The sequence below is a fragment of the Elgaria multicarinata genome, chromosome 19 (genome assembly GCF_023053635.1).
Source record: "Elgaria multicarinata webbii isolate HBS135686 ecotype San Diego chromosome 19, rElgMul1.1.pri, whole genome shotgun sequence".
Taxonomy (NCBI): Eukaryota; Metazoa; Chordata; class Lepidosauria; order Squamata; family Anguidae; genus Elgaria; species Elgaria multicarinata.
In genome coordinates, this window is record NC_086189.1 from 6995412 (window position 1) to 7014611 (window position 19200).

The 19200-nt window shown below is 48.3% G+C and overlaps 1 protein-coding gene across 3 annotated transcripts in view; it reads left to right on the forward strand.

Annotated features, from left to right (window-relative positions):
• STRBP (spermatid perinuclear RNA binding protein) overlaps window positions 1–15619 on the forward strand; it is a 115568-nt gene extending 99949 nt beyond the window's left edge. For 2 of the 3 annotated variants that reach the window (XM_063144897.1, XM_063144896.1), the window contains exons 13-18: window positions 1006–1164; window positions 3386–3520; window positions 4153–4293; window positions 6585–6708; window positions 8393–8443; window positions 15455–15619. In XM_063144897.1, the coding sequence (XP_063000967.1) occupies window positions 1006–1164; window positions 3386–3520; window positions 4153–4293; window positions 6585–6708; window positions 8393–8443; window positions 15455–15549 (705 nt within the window). In that variant the 3' untranslated portion in view covers window positions 15550–15619. Of the gene's footprint in view, window positions 1–1005; window positions 1165–3385; window positions 3521–4152; window positions 4294–6584; window positions 6709–8392; window positions 8444–12495; window positions 13360–15454 lie in introns of those variants that run through there. The other variant, XM_063144898.1, reaches the window with a different exon arrangement.
• Window positions 15620–19200: the final 3581 nt, after the last annotated feature.

A 19200-nucleotide genomic window follows, 5' to 3' on the forward strand; every position in this document is an offset into this window, starting at 1 on the left:
TCTTTTTTTCTTGGTGCATGCTTTGTAATTTGAGGCTTGTTCAGTTTTGAGCCTGACGTTCTCTTTGCGTTCTGGGTAGCCATAATAGTCATTTTAGAGGACGGGGCTGTGGGCGAAGGACATCTAGTCCAGCCTTCCCTAAGTGGGTGCCCTCCAAATATTCTGGACTGCAGTTCCCATCAGTCCCGGTAAGCCAAGCATGAGCAGATCAAGGAATGACCTTCAGGTCACCGATAAACACAATGGGTAAAATCCAACAAAAGTCCTACTTTGAGTTAGACCCATTGAAATGAATAGGACTTAAGTTTATTATTATTATTAATTAATTTATTTATTTATATAGCACCATCACTGTACACGGTGCTGTACAGAGTAAAACAATAAAATAGCAAAACCCTGCCCGCATAGGCCTACATTCTAATAGAATCATAATAAAACAATAAGAAGGGGAAGAATCATAGAATCATAGAATAGCAGAGTTGGAAGGGGCCTACAAGGCCATCGAGTCCAATCCCCTGCTCAATGCAGGAATCCACCCTAAAGCATCCCTGACAGATGCTTGTCCAGCTGCCTCTTGAAGGCCTCTAGTGTGGGAGAGCCCACAACCTCCCTCGGTAACTGATTCCATTGTCGTACTGCTCTAACAGAAGTTTTTCCTGATGTCCAGCTGGAATCTGGCTTCCTTTGAATGCACCAAACAGACACAGGGTAGAATAAAACTAACAGTATAAAAGTAAGATCAAAATCAAGTTCTAAAAGCTTTAGAAAAAAGAAAAGTTTTTAGCTGAGCTTTAAAAACTGCGATTGAACTTAATCCTGACTTTTTGAAGTTAATCCTGACTTAAATTAAGTCCCGTTGATTTCAGTGAGTCTACTCTACCTAGGACTTCAGTTGGATTTTGGCCGTTGTTTAAAACACACACACACACACACACACCACATTTTTAAAGCTGATTCGATCTCCTACCAAATGTGAGCATGACTTTTTAAATCTCTGTACTACAGGTCTTGCAAGCGATGGGCTACCCCACCGGTTTTGACGCAGACATGGAATGTACGAGCTCTGACGAGAAGTCTGATACAGAAGGCAAAAACGAGACAGCCTCTTCAAACTCAAGCAATAATACTGGAAACTCTACAATTGACACCTCTGCTACGTTAGAGGTGGGTCTCCCGTCCCCTGCCCTGGGTGTGTTTGATACCAAAGCGTGGGTCGGATGTTTCTTTGTTTGCAGGTAAAGAGTTCCACCCCCAAACCCCACCCTCAAATCCTTTATAGCTCTCCTCCTAGCTTAAACCTCCTTCAGAGATCTACCTGTGTGTGTCCTGTTTTTCCTCCATAAGGTCTAGAAACTTTTAAAAGTTAAAAATGAGATATTCACAGTGCTATATTCAGAGCTGAACACCAGTACTGATGTAGCTGTTAATAGTGTGTCAGATGACCTCAACCCCTGCTCCCTCCCCCAGCTGTGTGGAGGTAACCCTACTGCTTTAGGCAGCAGAACTATTCTTCTGTCAAACTTAATATTGCATTCTCTGACTGGCAGCTGCAGTCCAAGGTCTCCTCCCAGCCCTCCTCTCTGAGTTCCATTTTTAATTGGAGATGGTGGGGAGCAACCTTCCGTTACGCAATTCTGAGTAACTGGAGAAAACACACAAGCTCCTAAGGAACTGATTATATAAACACAAAGTTGTCTCGTTTCCTTGCTCTTTCAGGGCAAAGCCACAAAAATACAAGATTATACGTAAGCACTTGGTCGCTTGGGCACCACAGCAACATACTTTTGGTGGCAAGGAATGTTTTAAACCTTTGTTCAACTCTGTACAGGCTGCCTCTTAGAAACTCAGGATTTTCTTAAGCCTGTGTCTCAGACTTCTTTCTTTAAACCCCAAGTCCTTGTTCCTGTTTTAAAAGAATCGCGGCTACAGCAGGGGTGTGGGTTTGCATCTTGGGCCCGTCCGGTGGCTCATGTGATCCGCCTCTCTCTGACTTGACATGGCTAGAGACACATCTGCCGTAACGACAGGGGGCTTCTGTGGGTCGGGGCGGTTGGACGGGGTCACAGAGTGGGAAAGGAGATCCCCTTTGCTCAGCGTCAGAGCAGGTGCCTGTCGGTAACTAGAAACTTTGGTGTGCGATCCTCCCCTGGAGCTGGCCTCTTCAACAGGGTATTCCTGTTTCAGGCAGAGGAGAAGGTGAGGAAAGCACTGGAGCGGCGCCAAGGCTGCTCGGTAGAGCAGGCGGCTGCCTTGAATGGGCAGCGGTCCCTAGTGGGGTTTTGTTTCCCTGCCGTCATACAGTTCCGTGATCTGGTGGGCCTCTGTACGCATCACAGCTTTCTGGAAAAGATGCGTTTACGATCACTACGCCTGATCGTGTAACTACTGCGTTAGCACAGCCTTGTTGTGCCAGCCTGTACTACTAGCACAGTAATTACACAGTCGGGCAGCTGATGGACGCGGAGGCTGCCAGCACCACATTCTGAGCTTCTGTGATTCCTACTTGTGGATTCCAACTAAATCAGGGGCGTGGGACCTTTTTCTCTCAAGGGTCACGTTCCTTTGGGGAATAATATGTCAGGGGGATGATTGCGGGCAGTGAGCAGGGTTGAAGCCAGTGGTGAGTGGGCCCAGGGGCAAACATGAGTGGGAACACACCCTTCTCTTTCTCTCTGCTTCTTCCATCCCTTTACTTTCTCTCTTTCTTTCCCTATCACCCTTTTCTCTCTCTCTTCCCCTGTCACCCCTTTTCTCTCTCTCTTATTCCCTGTCTTCCCTTTTTTCTCTCTTATTCCCTGTCCCCCTTTTCTCTCTCTCTCTCCCTCTGTCACCCCTTTCTTTCTCTCTTTTCCTGTCACCCCATTTCTCTCTTTCCCTGTCACCCTTTTCTCTCTCTCTCTCTTTTCCTGTCACCCCCTTTTCTCTCTTTCCCTGTCACCCTTTTCTCTCTCTCTTTTCCTGTCACCCCCTTTCTTTCCTTGTCACCCCTTTCTCTCTCTCTCTTTTCCTGTCACCCCCTTTCTCTCTTTTCCCTGTCACCCCCTTTTCACTCTCTTTCCCTGTCACCCTTTTCTCTCTCTCTCTTCCTGTCACCCCCTTTCTCTTTTCCTGTCACCCTTTCTCTCTCTCTTTTCCTGTCACCCACTTTCTGCCTTTCCCTGTCACGCCTTTCTCTTTCTCTCTTTCCCTGCCACTCTTTTCTCGCTCTCTCTTTTCCTGTCACCCTTTTCTCTCTTATTCCCTGTCATCCCCTTTTTTCTGTCCCTCCCTCTTCCTCTCTGTCCAGGGGGCTGCTAAACTAATCACTCATAGAAGGCTTTTGAAACCAGGCCGAGGGCAGCCGTTGCCCCGCGTCTGCCCTTACTGCCTGTGTTGCCTTCCCCAGGTACGAACTCAGGGTCCCATCCTCACAGCTAGTGGCAAGAATCCGGTGATGGAGCTCAACGAGAAGCGCCGAGGCCTCAAGTACGAGCTCATTTCTGAGACCGGCGGAAGCCATGACAAGCGTTTCGTGATGGAGGTGAGGAGGGGGCGTGGGCTCAGGCGGCCGGCCTCGCTTCAGCTTTGCTCCGCTCGTGGGCGGCGCCTGAGGTGCTGCAGAAGGGAGAGGAGACCGGTGGGCCTCTTCGTCATCAGTTAACAGTGTTCAAGTGTGCACCCAAAACGTTTTCAATGTACACCTATTCCCCCCACCCCCCGGATCCCTGTGCCATGCGCCCCCCTCGTGGGCGAAAAAATGAGGCTGGGAAAATGGTGTCCAGAGATGTTTTGGAAGGCTTAATGGGTCAGAATTAGCTTGTTTGCAATATAATTTTGACCCTTTTGGCTTTAATCAGCACTTCTGGATAACAATTTTGTGATCCTCTTGAATTTGCCGGGTGGGAGGAGGTAGAGCCCTGCGTGGGCCACAAGTTGCCTGAGCCTGGTCTAAACCATGAGCTGAATATCCCTCTGCGTCGGAGGGCTGCCCACCAAAGGCTGCGCTCGTTCGGGCTTTCTTGTTTCCTGGGCTCACACGTCCCCTTTCATTTAAGAACACAAGAAAGCACCGCGCTGAGTCCACGTCTTGGAATCAGGCGCCAAACCGAGGCCCCGTGGCTCCCAACAGGCGACACACACACAGTGGGTATAAATCAGCCCTCTCGTTTCCAGGTAGAAGTAGACGGGCAGAAGTTCCGAGGGGCTGGCCCCAACAAGAAGGTGGCTAAGGCCAGTGCCGCGTTGGCTGCTCTCGAGAAACTTTTCTCTGGCCCCAATGCAGCTGCCAACAAGAAGAAGAAGATCCTCCCACAGGTGAGAAACGGCTGCCATTTGGGGAGAGCTTCCAGCTTGGCCGAACACGACCCAAGCCGGAAGAGGCCATTAGCACGGGGTGTCGGAGGTCAGTTTCATAGGCAGGACCCTGAGCAGAAGTGCATTGCTCAGCCTTCCTGAAACTGGTGCACTCCAGAAGTGTTGGGTCGCAACTCCCATCATTCCCACTGTTGGAAGGCAACAGTTTCGAGAAGAATGGCATAGACTGGTATTTGTAGCCTCGTTCTTCACCTCCCGAATGGGGGATTAGATGGGAGTTGTGGACCAGATGAGTTGAAATCTGAAGCATTTGCAAAACAGATGTTTAATTTCAGCCTGGTCAGCTGTCTTAAGATGCCCACCTGCTAGCTACGAACGTTCTTGATGTTATCTCTGAAAAGCCAGTACCCAACAAAGACCTAGTCCAGAGCTTCCCCCACCCACCCTAGTGCAAAAGGTTCGTCCGGTCCTTTCTAACTGTGCCATGAATCAGAAGGGCACTACCAGAGTTTGGGTTTTGCAGGCATGGGTTTACCTCCCTACCTACCTACACACACACACACACGTTTTGCCATGCTTAGGATGTCCAACTTGAAGTCTTGAGCAGGATGAAGTGTGTTTACTACTTTTAAGGCCATCCTGATGTTCAATTTCCAACCTTCCAAGTTGTAGCCACGTCTTTTGGAGAGCTTCTGCCTTAGGGAGGAGAGCGCATGTTGGAACGGAGCGAGAGCGTAACCGTCTCCTCCGGGGAGCTGTTCTTGGGAGGGAGCCATGACAATAACCGATCTGGGTTGTAGCAGGCAGATTTAATTAGAATTCAGGATTCTTTGCCCCTCTTCTCCCAGGTCTTTTGCAAAAGTGGCATGAGTGTATGTCACTCCCCTCCTATACAACCCAATTAAGCATGAAAATGTGTGTGAGAGATATTACCCAACATGGAACAATCCACACGTGGCAAAGAGAGGTTCCGTTGAGTGGCCAAGATGGCTTTGGCCCTAGGTGGCCCCCTCGGTTCTAGCATCCCTTTATCATCTCCATTGCTGGCTCTGGGTGCCTTCTCTGGGGTGATGTCATAGCACCAAGAGGCTGGTTGTCCCAAGCTCCTTCCTGCCATGTGGGACCAGAAAGGATCTCTTTCTCCCAAGGAGGACCAAGGAGAAAGCATGGGATGTATGTATGTATGTATGTATGAATGTAGAAAAGCATCCACTTTTCTACATTCGGCTTGGCTCTATTCTCGCCACCAACACGAACCGGCGGTTTAAGCCATGGGATGGTGACCAGACACTTGATGGGAGGGAGAGTTTCTACGTGGGTTGTGCGTGCCCTTTTGCCGCTTTGTGTGTGTGTGTTGGGGTGTGTGTGTCTAAAAGCGAGACAAGGGTAGAGCAGAATCTTTATGAAGGAGGGTGAGCAGAGCAGATGGAGCCAGAAGGTAATTAAGGAACCAAATCATTATGAGAGAAGGGGAAAGGCTATTGAATGCTGGCTCTTCATCCCAGGATATTGGAGAGGAAGGGACTGTATGACGGTGTCTTGCAGAATGAGCTGAGAATCTTGGGAACACTTGGCACTTGCTAACAGCATTGGGAACAAAGTGGGTTGAGGAGAGACTGAAAGAACTGTGCATGTTTAGCCTGGAGAGAAGAAGATGGAGGGGAGACATGACTCTTCAAGGACTTGATAGGTCCTCACACAGAGGAGGGCCAGGATCTCTTCTCGATTCTCCCAGAGTGCAGGACACGGACTAATGGGCTCAAGTTAAAGGAAGCCAGATTCCAGCTGGACATCAGGAAAAATGTCCTGACTGTTAGAGCAGTATTTATTTATTTTATTTATTTATTTATCATATTTATACCCCGCTCCTCAGCCAAAAAAGGCTCTTGGAGCGGCTTACACTTAGCAAAAAAGTACGACAATGGAACCCATGACCTAGGGAGGTGGTGGGCTCTCCCACCCTGGAGGCCTTCAAGAGGTAGCTGGACCGCCATCTGTCTGGGATGCTTCAAGGTAGATTCCTGCATTGAGCAGGGGGTTGGACTCGATGGCCTTAGAGGCCCCTTCCAACTCCACTATCCTAGGATTCTATGCTATGAAATGAGACCAAGTTCTTCGTTTGCCCTTAAGAACCTAGATACATGAGCCATGTACGTGAAGAGGCGCCGTCCCGTCACAAACCTCAGGTGTCCCCGTCTGCCTCAGCGACCAAGCGCCTGGGATTTCTCCCCCGTGGCCTGCCCCTTCCAAGGTGTCCGCCTGCTTTTCACCTCCTGTTTCTCTCTCCGCAGACAAAAGGGATCGTAAACACGGCCATGTCAGCAGCCGTCCAGGCAGCAAGGGCGAGAGGGAGAGGGGCTCTGACACGAGGTGCTTTCGTTGGGGCAGCGGCCGCCACGGGTTACCTGGCGCCAGGTATGGCCAAGCTCATCCTGTGGGTCTGGCAGTGGGAGCCCTCGCAGGAGGAGGGGAAGGAGGAGGGGAGTCTCCCGAGCGCACGGACATGTGTTGCCATTCGCAGGGCTAAGACACCCATCCCAGAATGTTTAGTTTGGGGAAGCAACAGGGACGGGGAAGGTTTTTATCCAACGTTGGCTTTCAAAGTTCTCTGCAATAGGAGATAACATTGCCCCAGTCAGTGCTTTTAGTGGACAGGTCGCGGTCTGCCGTACCTTTTCTAGGCCCCGGGGTTATGCACCTCCACGTTTGGGTCGTTGAGGCTTTAAAACAAAAACAAACGAACCAAAAGTTGTTTCCCAGTGGAAAATCCTGGCTGCAAATGTGGAAGTTTCTTGCGCTATGGCTGCAAGAAAGGCAGATGCTGTTTTGGGCTGCATTAATAGGAGTATAGCTTCCAAATCACGTGAGGTCCTGATTCCTCTCTGTTCAGCCCTGGTTAGGCCTTATTATTATTATTATTATTATTATTATTATTATTATTATTATTATTATTATTATTTTATTTATTTATATAGCACCATCAATGTACATGGTGCTGTACAGCGTAATACTCATCTAGAGTATTGCATCCAGTTCTGGGCTCCACAATTCAAGAAGGATGCAGACAAGCTGGAGAGTGTTCAGAGGAGGGCAACCAGGATGATCAGGGGTCTGGAAACAAAGCCCTATGGGGAGAAACTGAAAGAACTGGGCATGTTTAGCCTGGAGAAGAGAAGATGGAGGGGAGACATGATAACACTCTTCAAAGACTTAAAAGGTTGTCACACAGAGGAGGGCCAGGATCTCTTCTCGATCCTCCCAGAGTGCAGGACACGGAATAACGGGCTCAAGTTAAAGGAAGCCAGATTCCGGCTGGACATCAGGAAAAACTTCCTGACTGTTAGAGCAGTGCGACAATGGAACCAGTTACCTAGGGAGGTTGTGGGCTCTCCCACACTAGACGCCTTCAAGAGGCAGCTGGACAACCATCTGTCAGGGATGCTTTAGGGTGGATTCCTGCATTGAGCAGGGGGTTAGACTCGATGGCCTTGTAGGCCCCTTCCAACTCTGCTATTCTATGATTCTAAGTGTATTTGTTTAATTGCCTTGTGTTGGCTGCTAGCAGTTCTAAGGCAGGGTATAAATATTATAAGTGCTCACATTCAACTCTCGGAAGACTTCCTTTTTAGAAATCCAAATTTGTTACCGTAGGGGGTGGGGGAGGAAGGTGGACCTGGATCAGCCAGGATTTGTGACTCCCGATCGCTTGACAAAAGCAGCCCCTAAATGACTTCTCAACCACCCACTGAAATTATACTGCCGAAATGAAGAAAGCCCGTGTTGAGCATCAGTGGGTTTTTACATGGACGGACTGTGAGCTCCATTGGGTTCTGATACTTGAACCACAATCCTGGGCTCGGAATTCTTTATATAAGCATGTATTTCGTACTTTAATTATGAGCGTGGATCCTAGTCAAACCACACAGGCAAAACAAGATCCCACAAGCCTGAAGCCTGCCCACTCCTGTAGCCAGAGCACATGTCCCTGTGTGTTTATACGTCTGCAAGCTTCTTTCTGAGCCCCCTTACACCTCTGCTCCCCCCATAACCCTGTGCCACAACAAACCAGCGTCACCCCTTCCATATCTTTCCGTTGCAGGCTACGCAACACCCTATGGATACGGTGCCGCCACGGCTGCACCGGCTTATGGTACGTACACGCCTCTTCCTTACCTAATGTGCAGCAGTGGTATGTATGTAACCTTCTGGGGCGGCCCAAAGCTTGTGTGTGAGAGTCCAGGGGGGTGGGGACAGTAGCTGCCCACCGACATGGCAACCGCAGCACCTCATTTGGTCTCTCTGGAAGCCCGTCCGCCTCGTGGCTCTTGTTCTGGGTGAAGTAGCTTCTCTTCTTCCTTTTTTGCTTTTGCCTGATTGTGGAAGGGCTGCTTGTTCTAACTGCCTGCTCCCCTTTCATATAAGGACTGGATATTTCCCCCCACCCACCTCTTTGCCCTGCCTGAGTAGTACTCCTAACTTCTTACAGCCAACTTCGTGCTCCATTCAAAGCACACCGAAGGGCCAGAATCCGAGCACATTGAGATCCTGAATCTTCCACTGGCTAGTTATTGGTGGCTGTAATGTTGCCTTTTTTATTTTATTCCCCCCACTCCATCCCCGTGTCCTTTTGCCTCGTTGCGATCTGCTGTGAACCAGCTCTTTGCCACCGGTGTGTTTCCACGGAACCGGTGTGTTTCTGGAAACACATGTTGTTGTAGCCATGCAGCCAGGTCAGTCCTTTTGGCTTGCCTCTGACTGAGCAGAGTCCCAGCTGCAGGTGGGAGCAATGCAGTGGAGTGGTAAGCCAGCTCCCCCATTCTGTCTGGATGCTGTGCACCCACCCACACTCTTGACTTCGCAGCTGTGCAGTGGCCCACAGTGGCAGATCTTGTGATGAGCAACACTAGCAGCGTTGCACATGCACAGCCACTGCAGTTGTCATGCAAACAATGTCATGTGTGAATTCTTCCACATGAGCACCTCCTGTTTGCTCTCCCCTCACCCCCCCCCAAAAAAAACTTGGCAGCACAGCAGAGTTTTGAATGCTGAGCAAAAGATCCTCTTTCCTCCTAACATGCACAACCGAGGCATGTGGTTCTCTCCCTCCCCCCTGTATCACACTCCATACACACACACACACACACACACACACACGTCTTGTTTAATTGGGGAAAAATGGCTCTTTGGATGACTTTGAATGTAGTTTTATGCAGCAATGAGGGCAAAGCATCTTGGAGTCAGTGATGTGGTCCAGTACAAAACAGGGCCCCGGAATTTGCCACTGGGACAAATCTCGAGCCATTTAATGAATTGAAGGCTTTTGTGAGTCCAGAGTACCCACTCCCACAGGAGGTTGTCTGCTGTGTCTCTGCATGATTTGTTACTGCCCTGGTCAGCCTCTACTGAGTGAGGAGCGGGTGGGGTGGGGAGGCAGGTGATTCTGTCACATCGTGTCTTCAAACTGGGTAGGATGGGATCACTGAATTGCTCTGGATGCGTAGATTTGGCAGCGTTTGCCTGCTGTTTGGGGAGGCTGCCCATGGGATTTTGGGGCAAGGGACGTAGCTCAGTGGTACAGCCCCTTCCTGACCCCTATGGCTTGCACGGGTGGGGTGAGGGAAGAGCCCTGCCTGAAACCTTGGGAGAACGGCTGCTGCCGCCAGTCGCGGTTAGTCCTGGGTAAGGTGAGGGACCTGCTCCCAGATATTCCTGTGTCCCTGGGTTGCTGCTCTAAGCTTGCCATTTTCTAGCTCCTGTGGTGTGGAACGAGGACTGGCAAATCAGAGACACCTGATCTCAGTGTGGGGCGGGCTGTTCTTCTACTCACACACACGCAAAGTAAAACGCTTCTCGGCCTGTAGTTTCAATTCAGGAGGGAAAGAGCAGGCCGCTGCTCTCAGGCATTTGGGAAACACGGAAATCAATGCCAGCACTGCTCGTCAGGGGCCCTCCTTTGACGCTCAGCGACTGCGGCGGCTTTGGAAGATGCCCTTGTGCGTTTTGGATGGAGGCTGCCCGAAAGCCCCCGGACGTGAAAGTATCAGTGGATGTGGGAGGGGCCGTAGCTCAGCGGTACAGCCCTTGCAGAAAGACCCAGGTTCAATCCCCGGCTTCTCCAGGTAGGGTAGGAAAGAATCCTGCCTGAAACCCCGCAGGGCCGCTGCTGCCAGTCAGTGTCGACAACACTGTTCTAGATGGACCAAGAATCTGGCCTTGTCTGATTGTGGGTCTGTAGTCAGTGGTGTAAACCCTCAGAGAGGAGTCGAGGCCGGAAGTTCTGAAGCGTAGGCGTAGCTACAGCGAATGCCCTCTCCTGCGTCCCGGCCAAAACTCAGTTCAGACCAGAATGCAATGGGGAAGCCTATTACTTATTTATTTACTGTATTTATATACCACTCAATTATCTAATACAGATTCCAGAGCGGTGAACATAGGTATAAACAGTAAAAGAAAGAAAATTTAAAAAGCAAATTAGAATTGTTCAATTTAAAAACAAAGGAGCCAGAAAAAACGGTGACTAGTCAGTTGGGGCAGACTTCTCGAAACAGAGTTGTTTTCAGGAGGCGCCAGAAGCAGCCTAGTGTTGTGGCGCCTGCTGACCTCCAGGGGCAGAGAGTTCCACAGAGAAGGGGCCACCATGTTAAAGGCCACGAGGACCCTATCACGACCTCAGAGATGGGGCAGGTTGGCAAGGGAGAAGGCGCTCTCTCAGGTATCCTGATCCACCTGACCTTAATGCTCACGCAGGTTCCTGTGAGAGGGGACAGTCCGTCTGACATCCTGGCCTTAAACTGTCTTAGGGCTTTGGGTTTTGTCCCCCTAATGGCGTTGCATTTCCAAAATGGCGTCCGTTCTTGGTAAATTCCACATTTATTGTATTTGTTGGTTTAAAATTAATTTTAAGGCCACATTAAGGGTGGGATGTTTTTAAGGCAGCATGCAAGACAAAGCCAAGACAAAACTCTGCCAAAGGTCATAGGCCAGCAGTAAACAAATATTCAGAGAAATACTCTAAAAACAGAGATCGCACCAGCCCACGGTGATGAGAAGGGAGGTGGGGAAATGCTTGCATGAAGTTCCAGAGCAAAGGCTGCTTCCATCCACAGTTTTTGTGTTGCTGTAATACAAGGACCCTCCTGCCACACACACACACACACACACACACACACACACACACACCCATTTTGTAGTTGTAGACGCTTGGGCAGAAACCCAGAAGAACTCCGTGGGAATTGGCAGGCCTAAATTTGTGTCCGTCTCACCCCTGTTTCTTGCTTCCAATGCGTGTGGGGCCCATCGCTGACTCCAACGGCTCGTGCAGAGAAATGCTTCCCTCATTCTCTGCATAAAGTGCTCTCACTGGTTTCTGTTCTTTCTCGTTTCGTTTCGTTTTGGAAATGTTACTTGGTTGTGGTGCTTAAGTCTTGGGAGAAAAGCTCTCTCCTGGCTGTAAGGTTTCCCCTGTTCTCTCTCTCTCTCTCTCTCTCTCCCTCTTTGCCTCTGTGAAGCTGTTTGCATGTTGGGAAAATTTCACTGATCATCTTGACCCCCTTAGAAATACCTGTTGTTGCTGCTTTTTGATTTCTAAAATGGACACGTAGGCGAAAAGATCTAGAGACCTTCAAACAGGGAACGCTTTCCGTTTAATGTTATTTTCTTTTAAACAAAAACAAAATGAGCGTCTACAACAGACTCTTTGCGAGGCCACAAGAATTTTAAAATAACCCTGAAATTAGGCAGAAAAAGACTCTCAAATCTCCCCCCACCCTTCCTAGCCCCAGATGCCCAGGAATGATCTACCTTTGTCTGCTTTGAGACCTTATCCAGAAGAAGGTTGGGCCCTGCTCCACGGTGCGCCTTCTTGTGTCGCACGTCTGTTGCAGCCTGGCGTGCGAAACGAACAGCCGTAGCTCGGTAGCATGGGCCAAATTTCCCCATGGGAGCCCCCTAAACTGAAAACTAGCCACAGGCCTCCCTAACAAACCGCTCCCTGCTCTTGTTGGCTTTGTCCTGATTTGGCGTGGGTGGGTGGGTTGCCTTTTGGTGGGAGGGTAAACCATCGCCCCCAAACACATGGGCAGCTTTGGCCTTGGGGAAAACATTGAGGAAGCCAAATCAGTACAGCTTTTCTTTCTTTTTTTTAAACTTGCCTTTCTCAGATTGTTAGATTTACCTGGAGTCCTCTTGGTTTCTTCTCTCTAGGTTTGCCCAAGAGAATGCTTCTGTTGCCCGTTATGAAGCTTCCTACCTATCCAATGCCCCATTATTCGTTCTTTTAGTAAATGGCAGAAATCAATCCTCACTGACTGACCACCACAGTACAGTAGAGAATGTTAGAAGAAGAGCAAGAGAGACAGACGGACGAGACAGTCTGCCTGCCTTTTAAGCCCAGTTTTCTTTGAGCGCATACTTGATCAAAAACCCATTTGTAAAGAAACCATCTTTTCCTACTTTTTTATTTTAACAAAATGCAAACTTAGTTCTCTAAAAACTTGAAGAAAACACACACACGCACACACACACACACTACAAACTATGGTCTGTGAAAATGGTTACCTCATTTTTTTTCCTCCAAAATAACTTATACCAGCCTTCTGTTATAGGGAAGAAACTTAGATGCTTAAAATCTTTGTTTTTAAAGTGAAGTACCCAAATCATGTAAAACTTGTGAAGGATGTATAGAGTATAAAACGCTGATCACAAAATAAAACCAGTTTTTGTTGTAATGGAGAGTATTCGCCTCTTTCCTAATACAGAGCCATGGGCTCTATTTGGGACCTCTGGTGTCGTTACTTTTTTAAGAGGAAACAGAGCATCAATTCTGCCTGTTTAAAAAGCAAAAAAGATCCTGTTTGGCTTTGTAAATACAAAGGCATGTAATACAGCAAAATATGGGTTTAATTACTGTTTGAGTTAATTATTTTAAACACCTAGTTTAGCTTTAATTCCATGTGAAGATTTTGTGGGGTCCTTTCTAGGGTACATTCCCCGGACACTGGATGCTCCCATCTCTTTTGCGTGCTTCCAGTGAACGACGAGGGTTTATGTCTACTTGTGAAAAACTCACACGTGCATCTGGGACTGGAGAATGGTCACAGGGCCCCGTGTCTTTCTCATACGTAGACATAAGTAACAGTTAGTTAGGTCTTTTTTTACTCTGAGTTCTGTTGGATCGGCACAGCTTTTTCCTACATCACAATTTCTTTTGTTCCTTTGGGAGCTAGAAAAAGAGGATTTCAATTCGTAAGGCAGACGCTGACGCCGCCGTCAAAGAGGGGAAGCTGCCATCTTTGTAGTCCTAAGAGCCCAGTCCTTTCTGAAAACAGGTTGTCCAAATTAAGAACATTCCTGGGACCAACACTGTAACGATTAGATTGTTTGATTCTACAGGTGGGTTTTTTCCCCTTCTTTTTTTTAAAAAGAAGCCAACCTCAAATAAACGAATCAAATTCATGCACGTTCTTGTGGCCTCCTTCACTCAGTCTTGGATTTTGTAGTACATTAGTGTTCCCCCCCCTTCTTTGGACCTAAAACATAAGCCCTTTCCTCCATCTTCCACCCCCCCACCCGCCTCCCCCACAACCTTGTACAATTCTAAGAATCTAAAGCAGCAACACAGTCGTCCCCCATGAAAACTTGCTACCTTAATTTGTCCTGGTCTCGTCCAGTGCTGCTGTGAAAAGTTAGCCGTTTCAGCCATAGGCCAGTATCTCCCCCTTCTCTTTAATTTTTGTGCGTAAAGCAAAACTGGTGCTTGTTGATGTGTGAGGTGTGCCTGCGCACAGAACTTCTCACCTGTTGAGATCTTGGAGACGGGAATTTTGGCTGTTCTCGGGGGTGGCTCTTAACTCTCTTAAACTAGGGGACTTGGGGAAAGGAGTAATTGACGACTTATTAAAGCATCACACACACACACCCAAAAAAAACAACCACCGCCCCGCACACGTGTTCCTATTGCTCTCTTCTCTTCAAAAGCCACCCATTTGTGATTCATCTTTTTGTGCCATGCCCAAGGGATGTCTTTATAGAACTCTGCTCCTCCAGGTGACTTGAGTGGAGGAAGGTGGGACTTTGAGAACGGGGAGAAGGAGGAAGGAGGTTGAGCGAGGGATGTTAAACCCTCCAGTTAGGAAGCCCTGTGGATTGAGAGGTCTTCTGGAGAGGCAGAGTATATAAACGCACCACTTTCTGTGGAATTAACCACAGTCGTGGTTTTGGAAATGAGGGCAGAGGGGAAGTGGCGGCGGCGGCAAATAGCCAAACCTTTGTGCTTCTCAAAATGTGGCCTTGGTGGTGGTGTTTTAATCAAACACAGGGGCCCACTCATGGATGGGCGGCAATGAGTTCTCCCTTGCGTTTGCGTACAGGATTTTCTTGGGTGGGATGGGATGCTGGAGGTTGGGAACAGGGCCTGAGTTCTGGGTTGCCTTCAAATCGAGAACAGCATTACTCCGCCATTGACTACCATGCTGGCCTATGGCTGAAAGGTAGCCATCACTGAGTTTGGAAAGGCATGGCTGATAAAACGAATAAGGCAACCAAGATTCTTTCTGTTCAATTGGCGGCTTGCTAAATTGAGGGTCGTTGTCTTTCATGAATGCCACGAAATTCTTCAGATCCACGCTAAATACCTTTCAAGTGCAAAATGACTGACTTTGCAGAGGGCTTGCTGGTCAGAGAAGTCGTCTTCCTGGCTGGCCGCGACAGGTCCGCGTGGGTGCCGTGCTATGGCCTTTTCCATCGTGATGGTCATCATTTCCAATATTTGATATGAAGTCATTTTTCCCCCCTCTCCATCTATTTTTGTCATGTCGGGAGTTACTAACCACGTTTGTAACCTTGCCCTGTTGCTGCATATTTTACATTTCTCTGCTTTACTGAAAACCCTAATAAGCTATCGTGTTTTTTTTATATGCCTATAAATATAAAGAGGTGACCGGTTTTTGGAGGTCACTGCTATTATAGGGTGATGCAATGTTTTCTTTTCTTTGATTTTTGTTTTTTAAGTATCCAAAAACATGCCCATTTTGCAATGAAAACCCCACTTACAGCTTGAAAGAGCAGAGAAATTTAAGCGGCGTTCAAACATCACTTTTTTGAAAATTAACCTGCGACTTTTTTGTTTTGTTTTCTTGCTTCTCTGCTCTTCTCTCTGCTGTAGGTGGCTTTTTCATTGACAGCCCTTACTGCCAACAATTCAACTTTGGCCCTTTTATCATTCACTTGGACCCTCAAGATTTCTTCTCTGACTTCTAGAGCAAACAGGTTATGCGGTTCGAAAGGTGCTTTTCACAAATGACTTTTAAAAGCAAGAGCCAACAGGACTCGGTGGGCGGGCGGGTGGGTGGGAAGGCGGGCGGGTGGGAAAAGGGGACGGACTTCAATATCAAATTTATCTTCCAAAAGAAGTTTATTTCTATTTTTAAAAATCCTTTATTTTCCTGAACTCCCAAAAGCAATACTCTCCACCCCCCGGTTCTTCAAACCACAGCAATAGATGTACATAGGACATAATTCCGCTGCTTTTGTTTTGCACTAAGGAAAAACACACACACACACACACGGATGTTTTAAAAACCGTGTTTTCATTCTGAGCATCAAGCCTGCTGCTAAACCGAATTAGCTAGCTAAACTCCACTTTTACCGCTTGAAAAGGACTCTGAATGTTTTTGAGCCATGGGAGGGGAACCCTTTCTTACCCACTGCCCCCCCCCCCCCGGAGCAACCTGGCGGGAATCTTTCAGTCATGGCCATAAGCGCCCGTCTTTGCGGTTATGCTTTTAAAAGCTTCCACCCGACAGCACCTCGTGCTGCAAAGGTGTCCACGTGTCCCCATTAAAAGTTGCCAAAGGGTGTCCTTGATGAGTTGTGCATACGAAGTTCTACAAGAGAAGGTCTTACGAAGCCCAAGAGCCCGTACAAAGAGTTTGGGACTTGGGTTCAAATTGCCGCTCTGCTGTGGAGCTGCTAAGTAGCTTTGGGTTAGAGTTCGCCCTTCTCCATGAGACGGGAACAATAGGCCTACCTCAGTGTGTGTTTTGTTTGTTGATTTTGCGAGGAGCGCACTCTCGTTTAGAAACCCCCGAAGGCAAACTCTCAAAGCCCCCCCTCCAAATAACTGGACCCCTGAGGGGCAAGAGCGCAAGCCGTTCTTGAAAAGCTCCTCTATCCGTCTGTTCCGCGGAGGATTGTGCCTTTAGCGACCAGGACAGGTGGGGCTTCCTGTATGGGATGGGAGCACCCTTGCTCACTGGTTCCCAGCGGGTTTAATGGCCGTGTCGTTTCCCACTCGCTCCAGACTTGTGCGTCCAGAAGCGTTTTGTGTATAAAATAAGCTGAAACGTAGCGGCTGTAAGCCGAGGCCATGGTGGCTGGAGGAGGTAAGCGCTTCTATTTTCAGCCTGTGGAAGTATTTCTGTTCCTGCCTTTTCAACCGTGCTGCTGTCTTGCTGCACCTTAATATGTGCATTCACTTTCCCACTTTGTGTTGAACTATAAAATGTAATGTAAATATCTAGGGAGGGGAATATATATATATATATCATTTGATTTTAAATAAGGGTCATTCTTTCTCAAAACTGTTGACTTTTTAAGAACGTATTTATTTATTCAGTTAAAGACCAATGAAGTTGTCTTTTTTTTTCATTTTCATGCTCAAGAAATTAACCTTAAGGGGGGAAAATGATATTTGTGTTTTGTATTTAATTCCATTACGAGCAGCTTGGATCGTATGAGGATTGCATTGCTGTTACACACCTTGGGTGGGTGAGGTTGCAGGATCAATTCCTATTGCCGTAGTTGCAAAATCCCCACAACCCCACCTTGAGACATCCTCTCCATGATGAGTCTTGGTGAGCCAGTTTTGACAGACCAGAGGTCTCGGGCACTGTCACAAAGCCGCCACTTCAGGGACGGGGCACAACGCACGTTTTTCATGCAGGGAAAGCCCCCATCGTCTCTTTAGTAGTCTGGGAAAGGATTCGTGCCTCAGATACTGGAGACCCGTTGCTGTCAGCCAGTGTCAACGATACTGGACTAAATGGACCAAGGGTCTGACTCAGTAAAAGGCAGCTTCCTGGGTTCTTAACGTCCGTGCGAGCTTCAGCTTCAGTCCCAGTATTCAGACAGAGTGACGTAACATAAAAGTGATGCCGCTGGACCAGTCAATAGACAGGCAGATCAGGTACCCTTGAGATGTTTTGGACTAAAACTCCCGTAATCCCTCATGCTGGCTGGGGCGAATGGGGTTAGTAGTCCAAAATAGTTGGAGGGTGCCAGCTCTGGTTTAAGTCCAATAAACTCTTCAGCAATAGCCAGACTGCCCAACGTTGTTTCTGTAAAGAGTTATTCTCTCTTTGGCTCTTGTGGCTTATAAGGCATCAATTTGCCTAATTTGGTATAAGCCCCTTTTTAAGACATCTTATGCTAGTAGCTGTCATGCATTCCATGGCACTGAATTCCACCCATTTTTAGATGCCACGTTCTACTGATTTGCGAGGGGAAAGACCTTTAAACTTGGGGCTCAATTCTATGCAGGTTTAGACAGGGGAAAAAACACGTCCTACAAGCCCCGGCATCACAACTGTAGGGCTTTTCCCCCCGTCTAAACCTGCATAGGGTGCCGCCCTTAGTGCTTGCGCAAGCCATCCGTGGTCGCCTTCCGTGGCTTGTGCCGAAAACGCCGCTGGCTGGAAGAACAGAAGAGGATGTCCTGTCATAACCTTAATGAATAAGAAATTAATGTTTTCCTATCAATAATTAAAGCTGATCCGTCAACTGATGCTGGGCTTTTTTTTATTATTAAAAAAAATATATTAAAGCTTAAAAACCTATGGAGAGCAGACTTATAAATAGAGCAAATTAATTCCGGCGGCTGCCTGAGAGGGTGGCAATGTGGAATGAGTGTTTAACTCTGCATTAAGAGTTGCTATTGGAAAGGCGCTTTTAATAAACTGTTTTTAATATCACAGGAGGCTGTGCGCTACTGCTGCACTCGGTTTCATTTTTAAAAGGATATATTGAAAGACATCCAGGGAGGTAGGAGGGAGGCCTGTGCCTGGAAGTTGTCGTCCTTACATACCACTGCCTAGCAAATGAACTGAATGCTGAGAAAGAATGGATTTGCCCCAGCCCTCCCCTTTGCAGGCGTGTGGGTGCTGCCTTTGAAAGAGGAGATGCATGAACATTTTGCAGACACCCAGAGGAGCCTCGGCTTCTGTGAGCAAGGTACTGGGCTCCTATTGCTCCCTTCTTATGGAGCTTCATTAGAAAATTGACAGGGACATTGGGAGCACAGAATTACCTCCTTCACCCACTTTCCCCCCCAAATATTTTCATAGAATAGCAGAGTTGGAAGGAGCCTACAAGGCCATCGAGTCCAACCCCCTGCTCAATGCAGGAATCCACCCTAAAGCATCCCTGACAGAGGGTTGTCCAGCTGCCTCTTGAAGGCCTCTAGTGTGGGAGAAGAGCCCACCACCTCCCCAGGTCACTGGTTCCATTGTCGTAGTCATCTCCTGCTCCTGCCTTTCTCCTCCTTGCTCCAAAGGGCTTGAATTCAGCTCAGCCGCCCTCCCCTAGGAATGCTACTTGCCCCAATGCAGTGGGTGCATCTACAGCATTTCCAGTGGGGCTGAGCAGTAAATGTTAATGTGACGATGACCCACCTGGAATAAGGGAGGCTCCCCCCCCCCAATGTATCCTCAGTGCCCCAACCCACCCTGCCCCGCAGCTCCTGGCCCCGTCACGCTCTCACAAATTAAAGGCAGCACTGACTGGTGGCTCTGCATGTGGAAGGAGCAATGGCGTCCTCTTCCCTCCTGCCAAGCTCTGCCTTGCTGAAAAGTCTTGGAAACGCTTCATGGCAGACGCCTACACTGCTTAAAGGCAGGAGGGGTTTGCTTACTG